General features: G+C 31.9%; 3 protein-coding genes across 3 annotated transcripts; 1 reads left to right on the top strand and 2 right to left on the bottom strand.

Moving 5' to 3' along the window:
- Positions 1 to 407: 407 nt before the first annotated feature.
- On the bottom strand, positions 408 to 2227 carry LOC133284089 (uncharacterized). The gene is made up of 5 exons (XM_061481066.1): positions 2189 to 2227; positions 2022 to 2091; positions 1398 to 1528; positions 834 to 954; positions 408 to 736 (listed from the first exon to the last, which is right to left on the bottom strand). The coding sequence occupies exons 1-5, from the start codon at positions 2225 to 2227 to the stop codon at positions 408 to 410; spliced, it is 690 nt and encodes a 229-aa protein (XP_061337050.1).
- Positions 2228 to 3752: 1525 nt separating this feature from the next.
- On the bottom strand, positions 3753 to 4346 carry LOC133284090 (snRNA-activating protein complex subunit-like). Its single transcript, XM_061481067.1, has 2 exons — positions 4319 to 4346; positions 3753 to 4126 (listed from the first exon to the last, which is right to left on the bottom strand). Exons 1-2 carry the CDS (start codon positions 4344 to 4346, stop codon positions 3753 to 3755), a joined length of 402 nt encoding a protein of 133 aa, XP_061337051.1.
- Positions 4347 to 10846: 6500 nt separating this feature from the next.
- Positions 10847 to 12788, top strand: LOC133284074 (homeobox-leucine zipper protein HAT4-like). The gene is made up of 4 exons (XM_061481041.1): positions 10847 to 11242; positions 11580 to 11890; positions 11968 to 12047; positions 12150 to 12788. The coding sequence occupies exons 1-4, from the start codon at positions 11092 to 11094 to the stop codon at positions 12475 to 12477; spliced, it is 870 nt and encodes a 289-aa protein (XP_061337025.1). The 5' UTR covers positions 10847 to 11091; the 3' UTR covers positions 12478 to 12788.
- The last annotated feature ends 2937 nt before the right edge of the window (positions 12789 to 15725 follow it).

Raw genomic sequence — 15725 nt, forward strand, 5'->3', positions numbered from 1 at the left:
CTAGAGAAAGCAACATACAATCGGCCATGAGTAAAAATTGGTCTTGGAAGATAAATTCTTACATGAGATAAAGTCTGACCTTGACTCTTGTTTATTGTCATGGCAAAGCAAACAACCAACAGAAAGTGTAATTAGAAAGGCTTTAATTAGAAAGACTTAAATTCATCCTTGGAATTAACATCATCTCACCTATGTTATTGTCCGAAAGAATTTTTCCTTCAACAACATGTTCACCAAGTTTTGTAATAAACAATTTTATCCCATTGACAACCCTTTTGATTGATCTATATTTCTCATAAACATGATATACACTTCTTTTTTGAATGTCAATTTATGGATAGGAAGCCTAGTTCTAGAAAAAAATCTATTTCTGGAGGAAATGCTTCTTCTTTAAGATTGTTATTCCCTTATGCTTTACAGTTGTTATCTGAAATAAGATATACCTTCTCTTTACTTGGAACGATTGACATGAAGTACTCGTTTAACATGCAAACATCCGCTAATTTTGGTGCTATAACATGTTCTTGGAAGAAAGACGAATTATCCATATTTTTCAAAAGATTTGGATATGTAAATTCTACTAAATCTGAAAGCGAAACATTGGAATCCTTCATCAAGATTTCGTCTAGGATTTTTATAACAAGGAATACAACAACATTATCACCAACATTGCCGTCACCAACATCAAGAAGCCATTTAAAGAACATTTTAATCTTTATGACATCATTATTAGAACCTTGTGAATGGAGTCGTATGTTTTTGGTCAGGATCAACATTTGACTGTTATAGATTTGAAGAATTGATTGTTGCATGTTTATTTTCTTGCCTTCTACCATGAGAAATAACAGGCAAGATCTGTCTAAAATCACCTCCAAGAACAACGACCTCCCCCCCAAATGGTTGTTCAGAACTTTTTGGATTTGAAAAACAATTGATGTCTCTCAATGTTCTATCCTATGTTTCGAAGCATAATCAATGAACCATTGATGTTTCATCCCAAATGATTTATTTAGCTCTTGATAGCAACTCAGCTTGAGCCAAATTTTGCTTTATGTTGCAAGTGGAATCTTCATTTACATCAATTGGTATGCAAAACCGGGAGTGAGCAGTTCTCCCCCTGGTAACAATTTTGAAGTAATTCCACTTGAAGCAACATTAAGAACAATCTCTCTTATTGATCTGAAAGCAGCAAACAATATTTTCCATATGAAAGTCTTTCTCGTGCCTCCAAAACCATACAGAAAAAATAATCAATCTTTATTTGCATATGTTGCTTCCATGATTCTGTGGTACACATTTTGTTGTTCTTCTATTAGGTATACAAGTAAACATTTATGCTCTTTTGCCAACAAACTTCTATCATAAGACAACTCATCAAGTATCAACTTATTACTTACATCGAGAATAGATTCATCAGTAGGACAAGGCATTATGGGATAATTAGATAGACTTTTCCCATTACTCTGTAAGCAAGTTTCAATTTTAGCAAAAGCAATATTTTTAATCTCTTCATCAGCCACTACCAAATCTGCAGATAATCATGCATGAAAATATAAAAAAAATTAAAATGTAGATATGCAATTACGTATTTTTGATTTATTCAAAGAACAAAGGATCATAAATTTAGACATGTTATAGCAGTTCATCTTATTTCGTTGGCGATATAAGATATTATTAGATAGAAATTTTCAACAACTTTTCCATACAAATTCAGGTCTCCTCGTATTGTTTCAAAATAATAACAAAGCAAACATTCTTTAAGATAATATTGTGCATTTAATGTATACGTAATTATAGGAATATAATTAGTTGTAAGCATAATTAGCTAGTATGTTAATATTCTGCGTTGAATAGAATTAGTTGTAAGCATAATTAGCTATCATGATAATATTGTGCATTGAATAGAATTAGTTGTCAGCATAGTGTGATAATAGTTGTCATTTAAGATGAGCCGCCTATAGTATGTTATTCAAATTGGGCATTTTGAATCTCCATGCGCCAACACTAAAATTGCATATGACATATATTCCACCCTCTGCTAGTTGATCTCTTATTCTTAGGGAACCGTACAGTCCCCTGAATCTTACCACCCTGTTATTACAAAAAGAAGGACCCATAAGCAATGTTTAATAGTTATAGTAATTAAAAAAGACTAATTTGCACGACAGTAGTGCGTAACAAAACTCACGTGCTCATCTATTAAAATCATATCGACATTCTCTCCCATCTCGGGTCAATTGAAGTTGGGCTGTCTCCAGAGTCTGATAACCTTAACTTTGATCCTCCATTGCTCTTTAGATGGTGTCAGACCATGCATGCGATCAAATCTCATAGTCATTTCAACATATATCGAAACACAAAGTTTGGTTAGAGAACAAATGGATCTATCCTATTTAATAAATAAGAATGAGTCAGTCAAGTGTCAGAAATATCCTATTTAATAAGAATGAGTCAGCTATTAAGGTATATACTATTATTATTTTTATTAATTTATTATTATCATTATTATTAACAGGTTAAGTGTGAAAACAAAACTGATCCAAGGAATTTAAAGCAAATACGTGACATTTTTATCCTCTAATGACTTCTTCTAATAATAAAGATATAAATTGACACGAGCCTAATTTAGTTACATCTTTCATTGACAATATTATGCTGATTGTGTCAAAGTTTGGTTGAAATTCGATAACTATATGATTCAAATATATTTAAAAAAATTTGTTGATAGGTGGTCTAGTTTTAAAAATAGAAAATTTCCATTAATAAGTATTTGGTATAAGTTTTTTACTTGAAATACTCGGAAAGTGGGACGAGAATTTTTTTTCCATGTTTGATATAAGTAAAAGTGAAACTAATCACAAGATATTTTTTTTTCCATCATTTTATTTTTAACTATACATTTCCAAAAAATAATACCATCTTACCCATGATTTTTTTTTCCACCGACTGAGAAACGCGTAACACCATTTTGAGACAAAAATGCCCTGGTAAATTGAACGATTGATTACTGACAAGAGATTTAATATTCAAAATGATGGGTAATGTTGTCATTTCGATTTAAATTTTCATCAATGTTTTACAATCAACCAAATATAGTATCAGTAAAATTAACTCAATATTCTCGAAAAAAAATTAGCCTACCAAACATTTTTTTTCTAACTTAACCGAGAAAAAAATTTCCCATCATATTCTCATAAATATTTTTTTAGGTAAAAATAAATATCTCTTCTATCAGATATCTCCTAAATTTATTATACTTTTATTAAGATCGTTAGTTTATAATACTGCATGTGGAGGAAGAAGAATTTTCTCTACTTCAATTTTTTTTTTTTAATTTTAAAAAGATGATAATCAATTGCTTATATTATATCCATTTTTTTCCCTCACTTGTCATGATCCGGATTCACGAATACAAGTAGATACTTCATAAAAACATAACATACGCTAGAAGATTGCACCGTCACATGACATTTGACAGACACTATAGCCATTTACATTTTTTATTTGGATTTCTAGACGCTAGCCTTTTACTTTACTCCTAGGGAGCGTTTAGTTGAGGAGAAATTTTATGAATAATAGAGAAATGTTATGCATAGACAAATGGTTGGAGGATTATGTTAGGTAGGAAAATGTAAAAAAAATTGTTTGGTTGGAAAAAAATTTGATGGGAAAGTTAGGTAACTTTTATAAAGTCTATGTTTGGATGTAGATAAAATATAGATGGAAAAAAAGTGACAATTACAAAAATAACCCTATTCCCATTTCTTTTGTGCCTCCTCCTCCTTTGAGTTTCGAAGCCAACCCAGTATAGGACTGGTCAAATCAATAGCAGATGGATCCCTCAAATAAGTGTAGAATACATCTTCAATGAGAAAATAACCAGAAGGATTATGCTGCCCAGCTTTTTCCATCGCCTGGTCCATTGAGCAATAGATCTTGCCCCTCAAAGCAGTTAAGGTCTGCCCTCCAAGAACTAAAAACTCTTGGGTCTTAGCAGCCTTATCTTCTTCCTGATTCTGTTTGAGTCTCACAACACGCTCCACCTTTTCTATACAAAAACTTCCAAGTGCAGAATCATTTGTTCCTCTTCTCTTTCTCCTTTTTGAGTTCTTCTCGTGACACCCTCCTGCAGGAGGGTACGATCGTCATCTGAATCTTGCCCATTGTGATGATTTACATAGATAACATGCAATACCATATTGCAAATGGGAAAATTTCACCAGGTTTTTGGATTAGATACACATGCAACTTGTTAAGCTGGGGAAATGATTTGGGTAGGCATATCTTCAAAATGCTTCAACCAAACACGGGCACTGACTAATCCCACTTCTCAAATGTCTATGCATCTCGTTAGAATCTTTCAACCAAACGCCCCCTACAGTTTTTTCCAAACTTGTTTTTTAGTTCCATAATTTGTAACCCAATGTAACCACCAATGGTGGTATTAAGGACAATTATTGACCATGAGTTTGTATAACTAAATATAAAATAAGAGATTAATGTTTTTTATGATGTATAAAATAATTTTATTTTTTATACATATATAAAAGTATATGGGGTTGTATTATTTTTTATCTTTATTCTCCTTACATAGTTTCACATGAGTCCTATATACTTTAATGTGTATATAGGAGAAAAAATTATTTATTGCAAAATGAAAAATATTAATTCCATAGAATAAAGAAGTATATATTAACAACCAAATAGTGTTACTACCAATGTTACTACCAATCAATTTCACCGTTAGATCGATTATATTGATCCAACGGTTATATTTATTTTCATATTTGTATGGTTATATATGATTCTCCATATTTAATGTGAAAGGATTAAATATGAAAAATCATAATCATACAAATGTGAAAATAAATATAAAGTATTAAATATGGAGAATCATAACCATACAAAGATAGAAATAAATATAACTGTTGGATCAAAATAATCGATTTAACAGTGAAATTGATTGGTAGTAACATTAGTTGATTGTTACAATATCCTCTCCCTAGAATAAATATATAATTAACTGTCTAATTTCATAAAGAATAATAATTTTTTTATATAGTATTAGTGTCAATATTGTAGTCAATATATAATTAGTGTCAGAATCAATATTTTTTTTTAAGTATATACCCTCCTGGGTCCTCAACAAAAAGCATGGAACCCATTTTAATTTTTTAAAACAAAAATCGACTTATGATTCCTCTGAAATTTTATTTCTTTGAAATTGTGATCCCTCAAAAATTTAAAAAAACTCTCGTTAGTTTCTAAAAAAAAACTAATATAGATACTTTTTTTTCTAAACGATTAAATTAGATTTCGTATTTTTTGTTGAGTAACAAAAGGATATTTACTCTTTTTTTTTATACTCAGAATCGATATTTTAGTTATTTTAAAATAAATGATTTATAAGTGTTATAATTGGAGCAAGTATATTCTCAACGTCACTATTGTGCAAGGGTGCCACTGCCTCAGTGAAAAGATCACAGCTGTTAAAAAAAATCATTTTGAACCGTGGGATCAGTATAATTTTTTGAGTATCTTTTAATCTCAATAAATATCATTGAGCTCAATTTTAGAGAAAAAAATCGACTCGTGTTTCGTCTTAAATTTAAAATAGACTTATGTCTAATGTGAGTTTTATTTGAATTTCAAAGAAATCACGATTTTGATTAACTGTATCTATTTTGAATTTTATACAAATTACAAGGCAACTTTTTTTTATATAAGAGATTAAAATAAGCTCGGTAATCTTTTTTTGAGGACTCATAAAATACTTCACTCCAATTTTATTTTGGAAAGTATAAAAAAAACGAATGTATAAATACTTTCTTACAATTGTAAAAGGGAAAAATGTTTCTGCTTTTAAATGACACAATTTATATCCTTCACTCTCACAAAGAGGTGGAACCCACATCTTTATATTTTTTTGTCAACTCTCTCTTCTTTTATCTATCTCTTTCTCTCACCTAAAATGACATAACTTTACATCATTTAAAATAATACACACTTCTTCCATTGTAAAATTATTGCCCAGCAGTAGCACCAATCATTGAACGACCGAGGAAACCCAAAATCAGGGGCAGCGTTGTCATTCGACCTATCTTGAAATAGAAATGCCAATGAGTGAAACACTAGGGTCAGGAATTCACGTGCGAATCACATGCGGAGGAACAATGTACGGAACCAAGAAAGAAAGATCGGGCCCTTATTTGGGTTGTTGTGTAATCGATAGTTCCAATTATTGGGTGCCTCATGACAAGACTTTGTATATCAGCCAAAAGGCTTTCTTTTCTCAAAAAATAAAATGATACTATAAATAAATAGAGGGAAAATATTTATTTTTTTAAAGATAGTTATTTTAGTTAAAATTAATATTTTTTATTTAAAATTTAAATTAAAAAATGAGAAAAATATTTATTCTTTTAAATGACATAATTTTATGTCATTTTTAATAAAATAACATCGTTTTGATGCAAATTTTTTTTTTTTTTATATTTTCTCTCCTCTATAAGATTAGAAAGAGAGAGAAAGTGGAGGAAAGAAGATATAAAAAATCACTAATTCTGTGCCAATATGATATTGTTTCATCTAAAATGGCACAAAGATGTGTCATTTAAAATAACAAATATTTTTTCCTTAAAAAACCTCCCATTTTCTTCTAATGATTTTCATTATGCATATCTTTCTTTCACTTAAAAATTAAAATGATATAATTCTATATCTTTTAAAAAGATAAACACAAACCCCATAAATAGAAGTAAAATTTATCAATAAAAAGGAAGTTATAATTGAATAAACCGATCCTTTTAGATTCATTTTTATGACAAAATAAAGTGTCCTCTTTTTCTTTTCTTAATTTACTACCAAAAAAATACATGGTATTAAAAAAAATCATTTGCATATAAAGGAAAATGATTAATATTTTTCTTGCCATAGGAAATAAAATTATCTTTTATAATCTCAAAATAATGATATTTTGGAATTAAAAATTAAAAATCAAGAGTGTTTTAATAAAATTCATAATACAAGAGGAAAGTAAAATTTAAGATACCTTTTATTTTTAATATTAAATCTCAAAAAATGATTTGTAAGAGATAATTTTATTTTTTATAATAAGAGAAATATCTTTTTCAAAGAAAAAAGTCCAAACAACACCAACTTTTTTGGGTGTATTTCTTTATACTATTAAATTATTTTTCTTTTAGTAATTAAATGGTATTTATTTTACCAAGAACCCAGTTGGAACAAGGAAAATGAGAGGAAACACGAAAGTGAAATTAAAAGGGACCGAAATTCACGTGCGGTTCACATGGGGAACGAGCCTCGTACGGACAAAGAGGAGTAGCAAAGGATTTTGTGTTTATAATATACTTTATACTTGTGGGGTGGAAAAAGGTAGGATAGTGGGAAGAGGAGGTTTGATGAACGATGATGGGTGGGTTTGTCGGGTAGTGGGTGTTACATTAATGAGTGTTACGATTTATTAAGTTAGAGAAAGATCCATTATTGGGGTGTGTGGGAAGACCCAGCCCAATGCAAGGGAACACGTGGGACAGCTAGCACGCACTCGTGGGGACACTCTTAATCATAACCCGACATCTTGTCTGTCACTACCATAAACCATTCACTTAATATGGGAATCCCTTATTACTTATCAAATTGAACACCCCCACCTCCACCCTAATATAATAGTATAACTAAATATTATTAGCATAAATAATAAGGAGTTTAATGAAAACAATAATTTTGGAAGAGTCGTTGTCTTTGTAGGATCCCATAGTATTTAGATCAGATTCTGAATGATAAACGAGTTAAAGAAATTAAATATATAAATATATAAGGAAAAATATTTATCATTTAAAATGACATAAAATTATGTCATTTTAAAAGAGATACACACAAAATATTATTTTTTTATTTAACATTTAAATTAAAAAAATCACTCACTTTCTCTTCCATTATTTTCATTCTTTGTGTCTGTCTCTTTCCTAAAATAACATAACTTATATCATTTAAAATGACAAACATCAAATAATATATATGATATTATAAGGCCCTGAAAAATATCGTTCTTCCCTCCCTTTATTACATTAGGTCACAAGAGAATTTTCATTATCATTATAGTATAATATTAATTAATGACCACTCATTCGTACATTTAGACCCACTTGGTTGAAGGATTTAATAACCCTCCCGGAAATGTGTTTTTCATTTAATACACACCCTTTTCATGCACGTACTTTGTGATGGAGAAATAGGTTGTATTTAATCATTAGGCCATTGGGTGGGAAACCTTTCCGTTCCATATGGAGGAGGTTCTTGCTTGTAACTTGTAAGTTGTAAACTCCATTCTATTTGTGAACCAAACCAAATGGTCAAGTCGCAATTTGAGTAATTGTTGAAGTTAGGGATAGGGAGGGGAGGTGCTAACTATTTTAAATTGTAAAGGATTTTAGCTTCTTAAATTAGTTTTTTTTTTTAAATTTAAATTAGTTTTGTTACATGATAATATATTAAAAATAAAATTATTTTGTTTAGTTGTAGTGTTGGATGAGCGTGAGATCATGCATGCAAGATGGACTTCACTTGAGTGTGAGACGCTACTTCAAAATTCAAACCTGAAATTTCCATTTTCATCAAGAGAGAAAATATGATCTCCCACGTGCCATGGCCAGTGATATGATCTCAAGCGTCTGCACAGGTGGGTAGTGGATAGGAGTACGTGAAATACACGTGCTGTAAGAGAGGGTAGTGGTAATTATCGACGAGGCAAGGGTAGTTCAAATGATTGTGATGAGGAAAATGTCGGTGTGTGAAGCGACAGGATGACACCCACGATTTTGTTTACGATCTGTTACTTGTCCATTTCTTATTTCATTTTCTGAAATAATTAAAAATAAATAAATAGCACTAATTTATAAATAAAAACACTTAACCTAGATCCCTATAAATAATCTTATAAGCTACTTTCTTATTTTCTTAAAATAATAATTTTATTAAAAAAAACTTAAATTTTTATATTTCAATAGTTCACTCTATTACTCCACAAGAAATATTGATATTTATATTTTTGAGACATTACATGTATCTAATTTTTTTTTTACTAAGTATTAAAAAGGTTATTAAGAACGCCTTCTTTTAAGAAAGATATAATTTTACTTGTAAATTAAAAATTTAAGATCCAATAATGAATCCTTACAATAAATCATTAACATTAAATGATGGAAACTTTACATATTGAGTACACTTATTTATTTTTGTAAAATGTTAAAAAAATAAAAAATGAAGGATCCACGTGTGAAGAGATATTAGTATGTGTTGTAGCACGTGTCCTGCAGGGAGGCATGTTGGTCCATGTGAGTTGGGGGCAGGTGTTTTCTTCCACGCTTCCTTCATTTTCGCATCACGTGAACACCACTCGCACTTGTCCCCTTCTCACTCTCACCTCTCTTCAATTGCTTTGCTTTTTTAACTCCAAAAAAGGGAAAAATAATAAAAAATATTTGATTTTGCTACGCTCTTAAACGGCTGGCTACGCTCTTTTAAGTATATATCATTTGAAAAGTATAATCTTTAATATATTACAAATTTTAATTTTTTTTTTTGACAAGTAATGATATTTATTAGTAAATCACAGCCAATAATATAACCTGATCTCTTTTTGTCTTTCCCGTTCACATGCTATTGGCGGTTGAAACCCAAATCATGAGCCATCCCATGTATGGCTACCAGCTTCTTAGCCGTTTAGAATTATTTTTGGTTCATATTGCAATATGATTGCTCGGCGAGTGTTGATTTATTTAACCAAGACAACAATTATTGAAGTGCATTTGTTACCGTAACGCTCCGCACCTTGCGGCCGTGGGAACACGCGTGGTAAAGCGGAATCCTTCTTTTGTCCCACGCGCGAGTCTTTGCAGGACACGAGGAAGAAACAAACGAACTTGTTTTTTTTTTCTTTTCTTTTTTCACAGTTACAGGGCAAGATATAGGGGGAAAGAAAAGGTGGAGAAAGCGACGTTGTTGGCTGTGGGGAGGACCCTCGTGGCGATCGCATGGGTGAGGATTTGTGTGTCGCATGGGATAAGGGATAATTGGGACCCACCAAGGGACAATCCAAATGAAATGAAAAGGTTATCTGTTTGGTTCCAATCATGACCATTGGCTGTTCTGATTTTGATGGGTGTCGAGCGATGATCCTGATCATGGGTTGTTACTACGTGAAAATTGACCTCAGCCGTTGATTTAGGAAACTGATTCTCTACGATGCCAACTCTTCAGTTACGATCTGGCCCACTTGGTTAATTGCTCAAGATTTCTTGCGATTTGCCACAAGACACACTGTGCCACCTAAAGCTAGGTGCATTTATTTTAGGTTTTGTAGATACAAGAATTTAGGCATCTAAGCCAGCATCTTTTCCTTCAATTTTTTCCATCCTCCCTAGCACTAGCAGCATCTATAACCTTAAACTCGCTGTTAAATCATCATTGTCTTATGTACTCTCTCTCTTTTTCTTTTTTTTGGATAATCGTCTTGTGTACTTTCAATGAACACAGAAACAGTCAAACGAAAATCTAAAGACTCCGTATAATACTAATTAATATAAATACCAATAAGTCTCATCCTCCAAAAAATAAAATAATTTGTGACATGAACAATTATTGTGTCAAGTATATAGTAATCGTCTTTATCAAAATGCCTTATACAAGTCTTCATTTGTCCCAAAAAAATAAAAAAAAGTGCTCTCCATTTACCAAATGGTCAAAGGTAAAAGGGTGAGATATGAATGAAGAAGTAAATAAGGAGAGGACAGAGAAAGCAGGGTTGTATTATTTGGTGGGCAAATGCCATGATTGAGATAACTGGCCTTGCTGACATAAAGTCATCATTGAACTTACACACACACACCACTCCCATTCCCTTTCTCTCCTTTCTATATAATCTCCTTCCACATCCTCCTCTACACTGCAAATCAACCCTCCCCCTTCCAAATCTCTGTATCTTTCTCACCAAAACCTTCTCCAACTCAGTCTTTTAGTAAACACCAAGTACTTCAAAAACAAAAGGATCCTTTCTTACAAAGACCAGATATGATGCTTGAAAAGGAAGATTTGGGTTTGAGTCTAAGCCTCAACTTCCCTCAGAATACCCCAAATCCCGTGCATCTGAATCTCATGTCCTCTTCTCCTTCTCTTTGTAATCCTCATAAAACCTCTTGGAACGACGCTTTCACTTCCTCGGGTATGTATTGCTCGATCTTCAAGATGGTTTCTCCTCTGATTTTTATTCTGCATGGTTTTATTGATCCAGATCTGGACAAGTTTGCATCTTTATTTCCTTTTTCTCATTCACTTTTGATCTGGGTTGCTGGGTTCTTTTTTCAGGGAAAACAATTTAAAACCCTTTTCTCTTTTGTTCTTGCTTTTCACATTTTCTATATCTTTTGCACTGCCCTTTTAATATAACCGATCACTTATTTCTTAAACCCCAAAAAAATAAAAATAAAAACTAGTTATTTCATCAATTACTTGCTATGTTTTCTGAACCCTCAAAGTTAATGCTATTTTTGAACATGCAGATCGAAACTCCGAAACATGCAGAGGAGAAGCTAGATCTTTTCTCCGCGGAATCGACGTGAATAGGTTGCCATCTCCGGTTGACTGCGAAGAGGAAGCAGGCGTTTCGTCACCCAACAGCACCGTTTCGAGCGTGAGTGGAAAACGAAGCGAGAGAGAGATCAACGGCGCAGATCATGACGCGGACAGAGCCTGTTCCCAAGGTATCAGTGATGAAGAAGACGGTGAAACCTCAAGGAAAAAGCTTAGGCTTTCTAAAGATCAATCAGCTATTCTCGAAGAGAGCTTCAAAGAACACAATACCCTTAACCCCGTAAGTTTCTTAACCAGTTTTAATTAAGTCAAAGTTTAGTTTTTTTAGCTGACCAATGTGATTTAATGTTTCTGCAGAAACAAAAGTTGGCACTGGCAAAACAACTAGGCCTTCGACCAAGACAAGTAGAGGTCTGGTTCCAGAACAGAAGGGCTAGGTTAGTCACAACACAACATGTTTTATTTATTTATTTTGCAAAAATTATTTATTATTTGAAATGCATAATTATTGAAAAAGACTTAATGATTTGAAATTTCAGGACGAAGCTGAAGCAAACTGAAGTGGACTGTGAGGTGTTGAAAAGGTGCTGTGAGAATCTGACGGAGGAAAACAGGAGGTTGCAAAAGGAAGTTCAGGAGCTTAGAGCACTGAAACTTTCCCCTCAATTTTACATGCAAATGACGCCACCCACAACCCTCACTATGTGCCCATCTTGTGAGCGTGTGGCTGTTCCTTCCTCTGCTGCTGTTGATACTGCCACCCGTCATCATTCCATGGCCCAAGCCCATCCTCGGCCTATGTCCATTAGCCCATGGGCTTCTACAGCTCCCATCCCGCACCGGCCGTTTGATGCCTTCCGTCACTGATGTTGACGTTTGAGGGTGTTTTAGTACTTAGGGGTATCCCAAGAGAGAGAGAGAGAGAGAGAGAGAGAGAGAGAAAAAAACGGTTGTAAATTGTAATAGCGTGGATTGGAATTGTGTGTTCCAAAGTGCGGTTTAGGATATGGTGATCAGAAAACGTGATTTGGTGGGTCTACAAACTACAATGTTTTGTTCCAACAACATCATCTTTTGTTTTGTTCGATATGACCTATTTAATTAGGAGGGTTTTAGTTCTAGTTTCTAATACTTGACTCTTCCCCAAACAGACTTTGTGTAAAGTGCTTTGCTTCTAATTAATGGGTTTTGCATTATTATTTAGCATGATCATAATAATTTTTCTACACACACAACGTTTTGAGGGATTCGCAATTTTTGAAACCAAAAAAAAAAACTTTGGCATGCAAAAAGAATGTGTATAATATAATAGAATCATTTTTTTACAATATAACTTTTATAAAATTCATTAATCAAATGTATAAGTTTTGCCTTGTCAATTTGATTGAGATATTTATTTGCAATTTTTTTTTTTTTTTTTGATAACATATTTGCAATTTTTCAGGTAGAGGGTTTGATACTTCTTGATGAAATGGTTTTCTTTTTCTTTTTCCTTTTTTTTTATTCGTTACTCTAATTGTGGGTTTATGTGTGAGTGTTTCATATTTTGAAGTCAAATTTTAATTTGGATTGATGGTTATGTTTACAAAATAAAGTATTTGTGAGTGCTGAAAAGATCGTGTTTGATTTTGAAGATTTGGAATCACTGTTTTAAAACCCGACTCGGATCGGCTGGGATGACCCAGAATTCGATGACCTGGTGGGTTTTCCGGTCCGAGCAGGTAGTTGGACTGCTTCTGTAGTCAATCCGGATTGGACCGGTTGACCCGGCCGAAATCCGGTGACCCGGGTTAGATCGGTTATTCCATTTTTTTTTGTAAATTTTTTTTATTTTTTTATAAGAACTCTTGAATTAAATCATACTCATATTTTATGATGAATATGATTAAAAGTAAGGTGAAAATAATAAGGTGTTTTAGATTAGTGCAGTTCGTTTATGTAATTTAGTTGCATCTTATAATGATCTCATGAAGTTAAGTGGTGATAAACAGTGATGGTCTCATGATCTCATCTCAACGGCGGACACTTTTTTCTTAATGTATATTTCATGCATACTATTTGTTATCATGATAACGGTGACACTTTTTTCTTAATGTATATTTCATGCATACTTTTTGTTATCGTGATTTAATTTATCCGTATCATGTCAAGCACAAAAAGTGCATTTAACTTATATTGCAATTTTAAATCAATATTAGGATATGGTCTAGAGCTAGAAGATTAAAAGTATATAATATTTGCTATCACTGAAAATCAATTTATTTTTTGAAGCTCATTGATAGTTTTCTTATGAGAATTTTTATTAATATAAGTAATGTTTTTATATTTTTAATATGTGAACAGCAAATCCGGTTCAACCCAGTTGAATCAATGACTCAGTACCTCGACTCGACTGATTCGATCACCACCGGTCCGAATTTTAAAACCCTGTTTGGAATAACCACTGTGGGCGCGTCTCGTCCGCGATAATGAGTTGTAAATATCTAAATGACCCAACTGTTTTATTTAAAATTGTTGTGTCATTATCGGCCCAAATTATGATGGTTTCTTGTTGCGTATCACACTCCTTGTTTTCCAAGGATTATGTGAGCATTGACCGACTCCCGGGGATGGACAATAATTATGTCACTGTGATATGATATGATTTATAATGGAATGATGTAAAATTGTCATATAATATCATGTATTACATAATACCTATTTTTTATTGGATAACAAAAATAGGTATTTATTGAATTATTATTGATGCAGCTATAAATGTGGAATGATATGTATGGTGCTACATGAAATAACATTTTTTTTTTGGTAAACTATAAAATAACATTTTACCTATAGAAAATTTATACCCTTCTTTGCACGATTATATTTAATTTTAGATGTGTACGGGCATAAATTCTATAATTTTAAACATAAATTTACATGCGACCTAATAGTTTTTTTTGTAGTCTTTTTATTCTCTTTGTAAATTTTGTTCATATAGCATTATCTAAATAAATATCAAATTATGATGACTACTGGTATTTCATGGAGGGATGTTGTTTCTGCTAATATACGTTAGATATTATAAATAGGGGAGAAATTAACTTATCACCAGTTAAGTTTATCATTTCTTACCATCAAATTTTAATTATTGATTTTTATCAAATTTACGAAAATTAACAATTAAGATTTGATGGTAAGAAATTATAAACTTAATTAGTAGTAAAATGCCTCTTGTAAATAAGAGGTATTAGTTTTTCTTCTTACAAGAGAAACTTCCCCCTCTCCTACAGAGACAACAACATATGTGGCCCATCAAGAAAAAAAAAAAACACATGGCGTAACTCTTGATGGGTGTGTAGAAGGATAGGTTTTTCTTTAGCAACAGGAGAAAAATATATCCGTATAAATAATATCTCAGATGAGACAAACCCACATCTATTATGACCGGTGTTATATAACCCTCATTTATCATGGGTAGGGGAGTTTTGATCTAAATAGATTATGTTTATGCAAATTACTTTGAGTCTGACCTAACCTATCAGAAGTGATGTAGCTAATTTTTAGCCTCGACTTAACCTATTTTTAAAAATTAAAGAACTTAACTTAGACTTATTAGCCTATTTATGTCTACTAGGCCTTTAATACATAAAGAATTAAAATAAATAAATAATATAATATTATTTTATTAATTAAAATTAATTAATTAATTAATATAATATAGGTAAAGCCTGGTTAAAATATAATTATAGCCTATTCTTAACAAACCTTTTCTAAGGTCTAAACTTGTTTTATTTTATTGAATATAATAAGTCAGTTACACTGGGTATATACACATTACATGGTAATTTCCTCCTAGTGTATGTATATATCACATTCTTCACTACATATACCTTGGCTATCAACCTGTAACCCTCATTGACTCCTAAGTTAGAATCTAGCATCAAGGATATAATAAAACTATTCGTGTAGTTTTAATGGCTTAAACTTTTGTGAGAATTGGTTGTATGACATAATATCAGAGCTTATTACCAATTAATTTAGAATTTGATTATGACCGCACTCATTCATCAAAAAAAAATGTTGAATATAAGCACAAGGTAACAAAAAGTATTATATAAGAAATGAGCTTGCCC

This window comes from Gastrolobium bilobum, unplaced genomic scaffold (genome assembly GCF_033153095.1).
Source record: "Gastrolobium bilobum isolate Gb01-03AN ecotype WA unplaced genomic scaffold, APGP_CSIRO_Gbil_v1 utg6668, whole genome shotgun sequence".
In the NCBI taxonomy this organism is placed as follows: Eukaryota; Viridiplantae; Streptophyta; class Magnoliopsida; order Fabales; family Fabaceae; genus Gastrolobium; species Gastrolobium bilobum.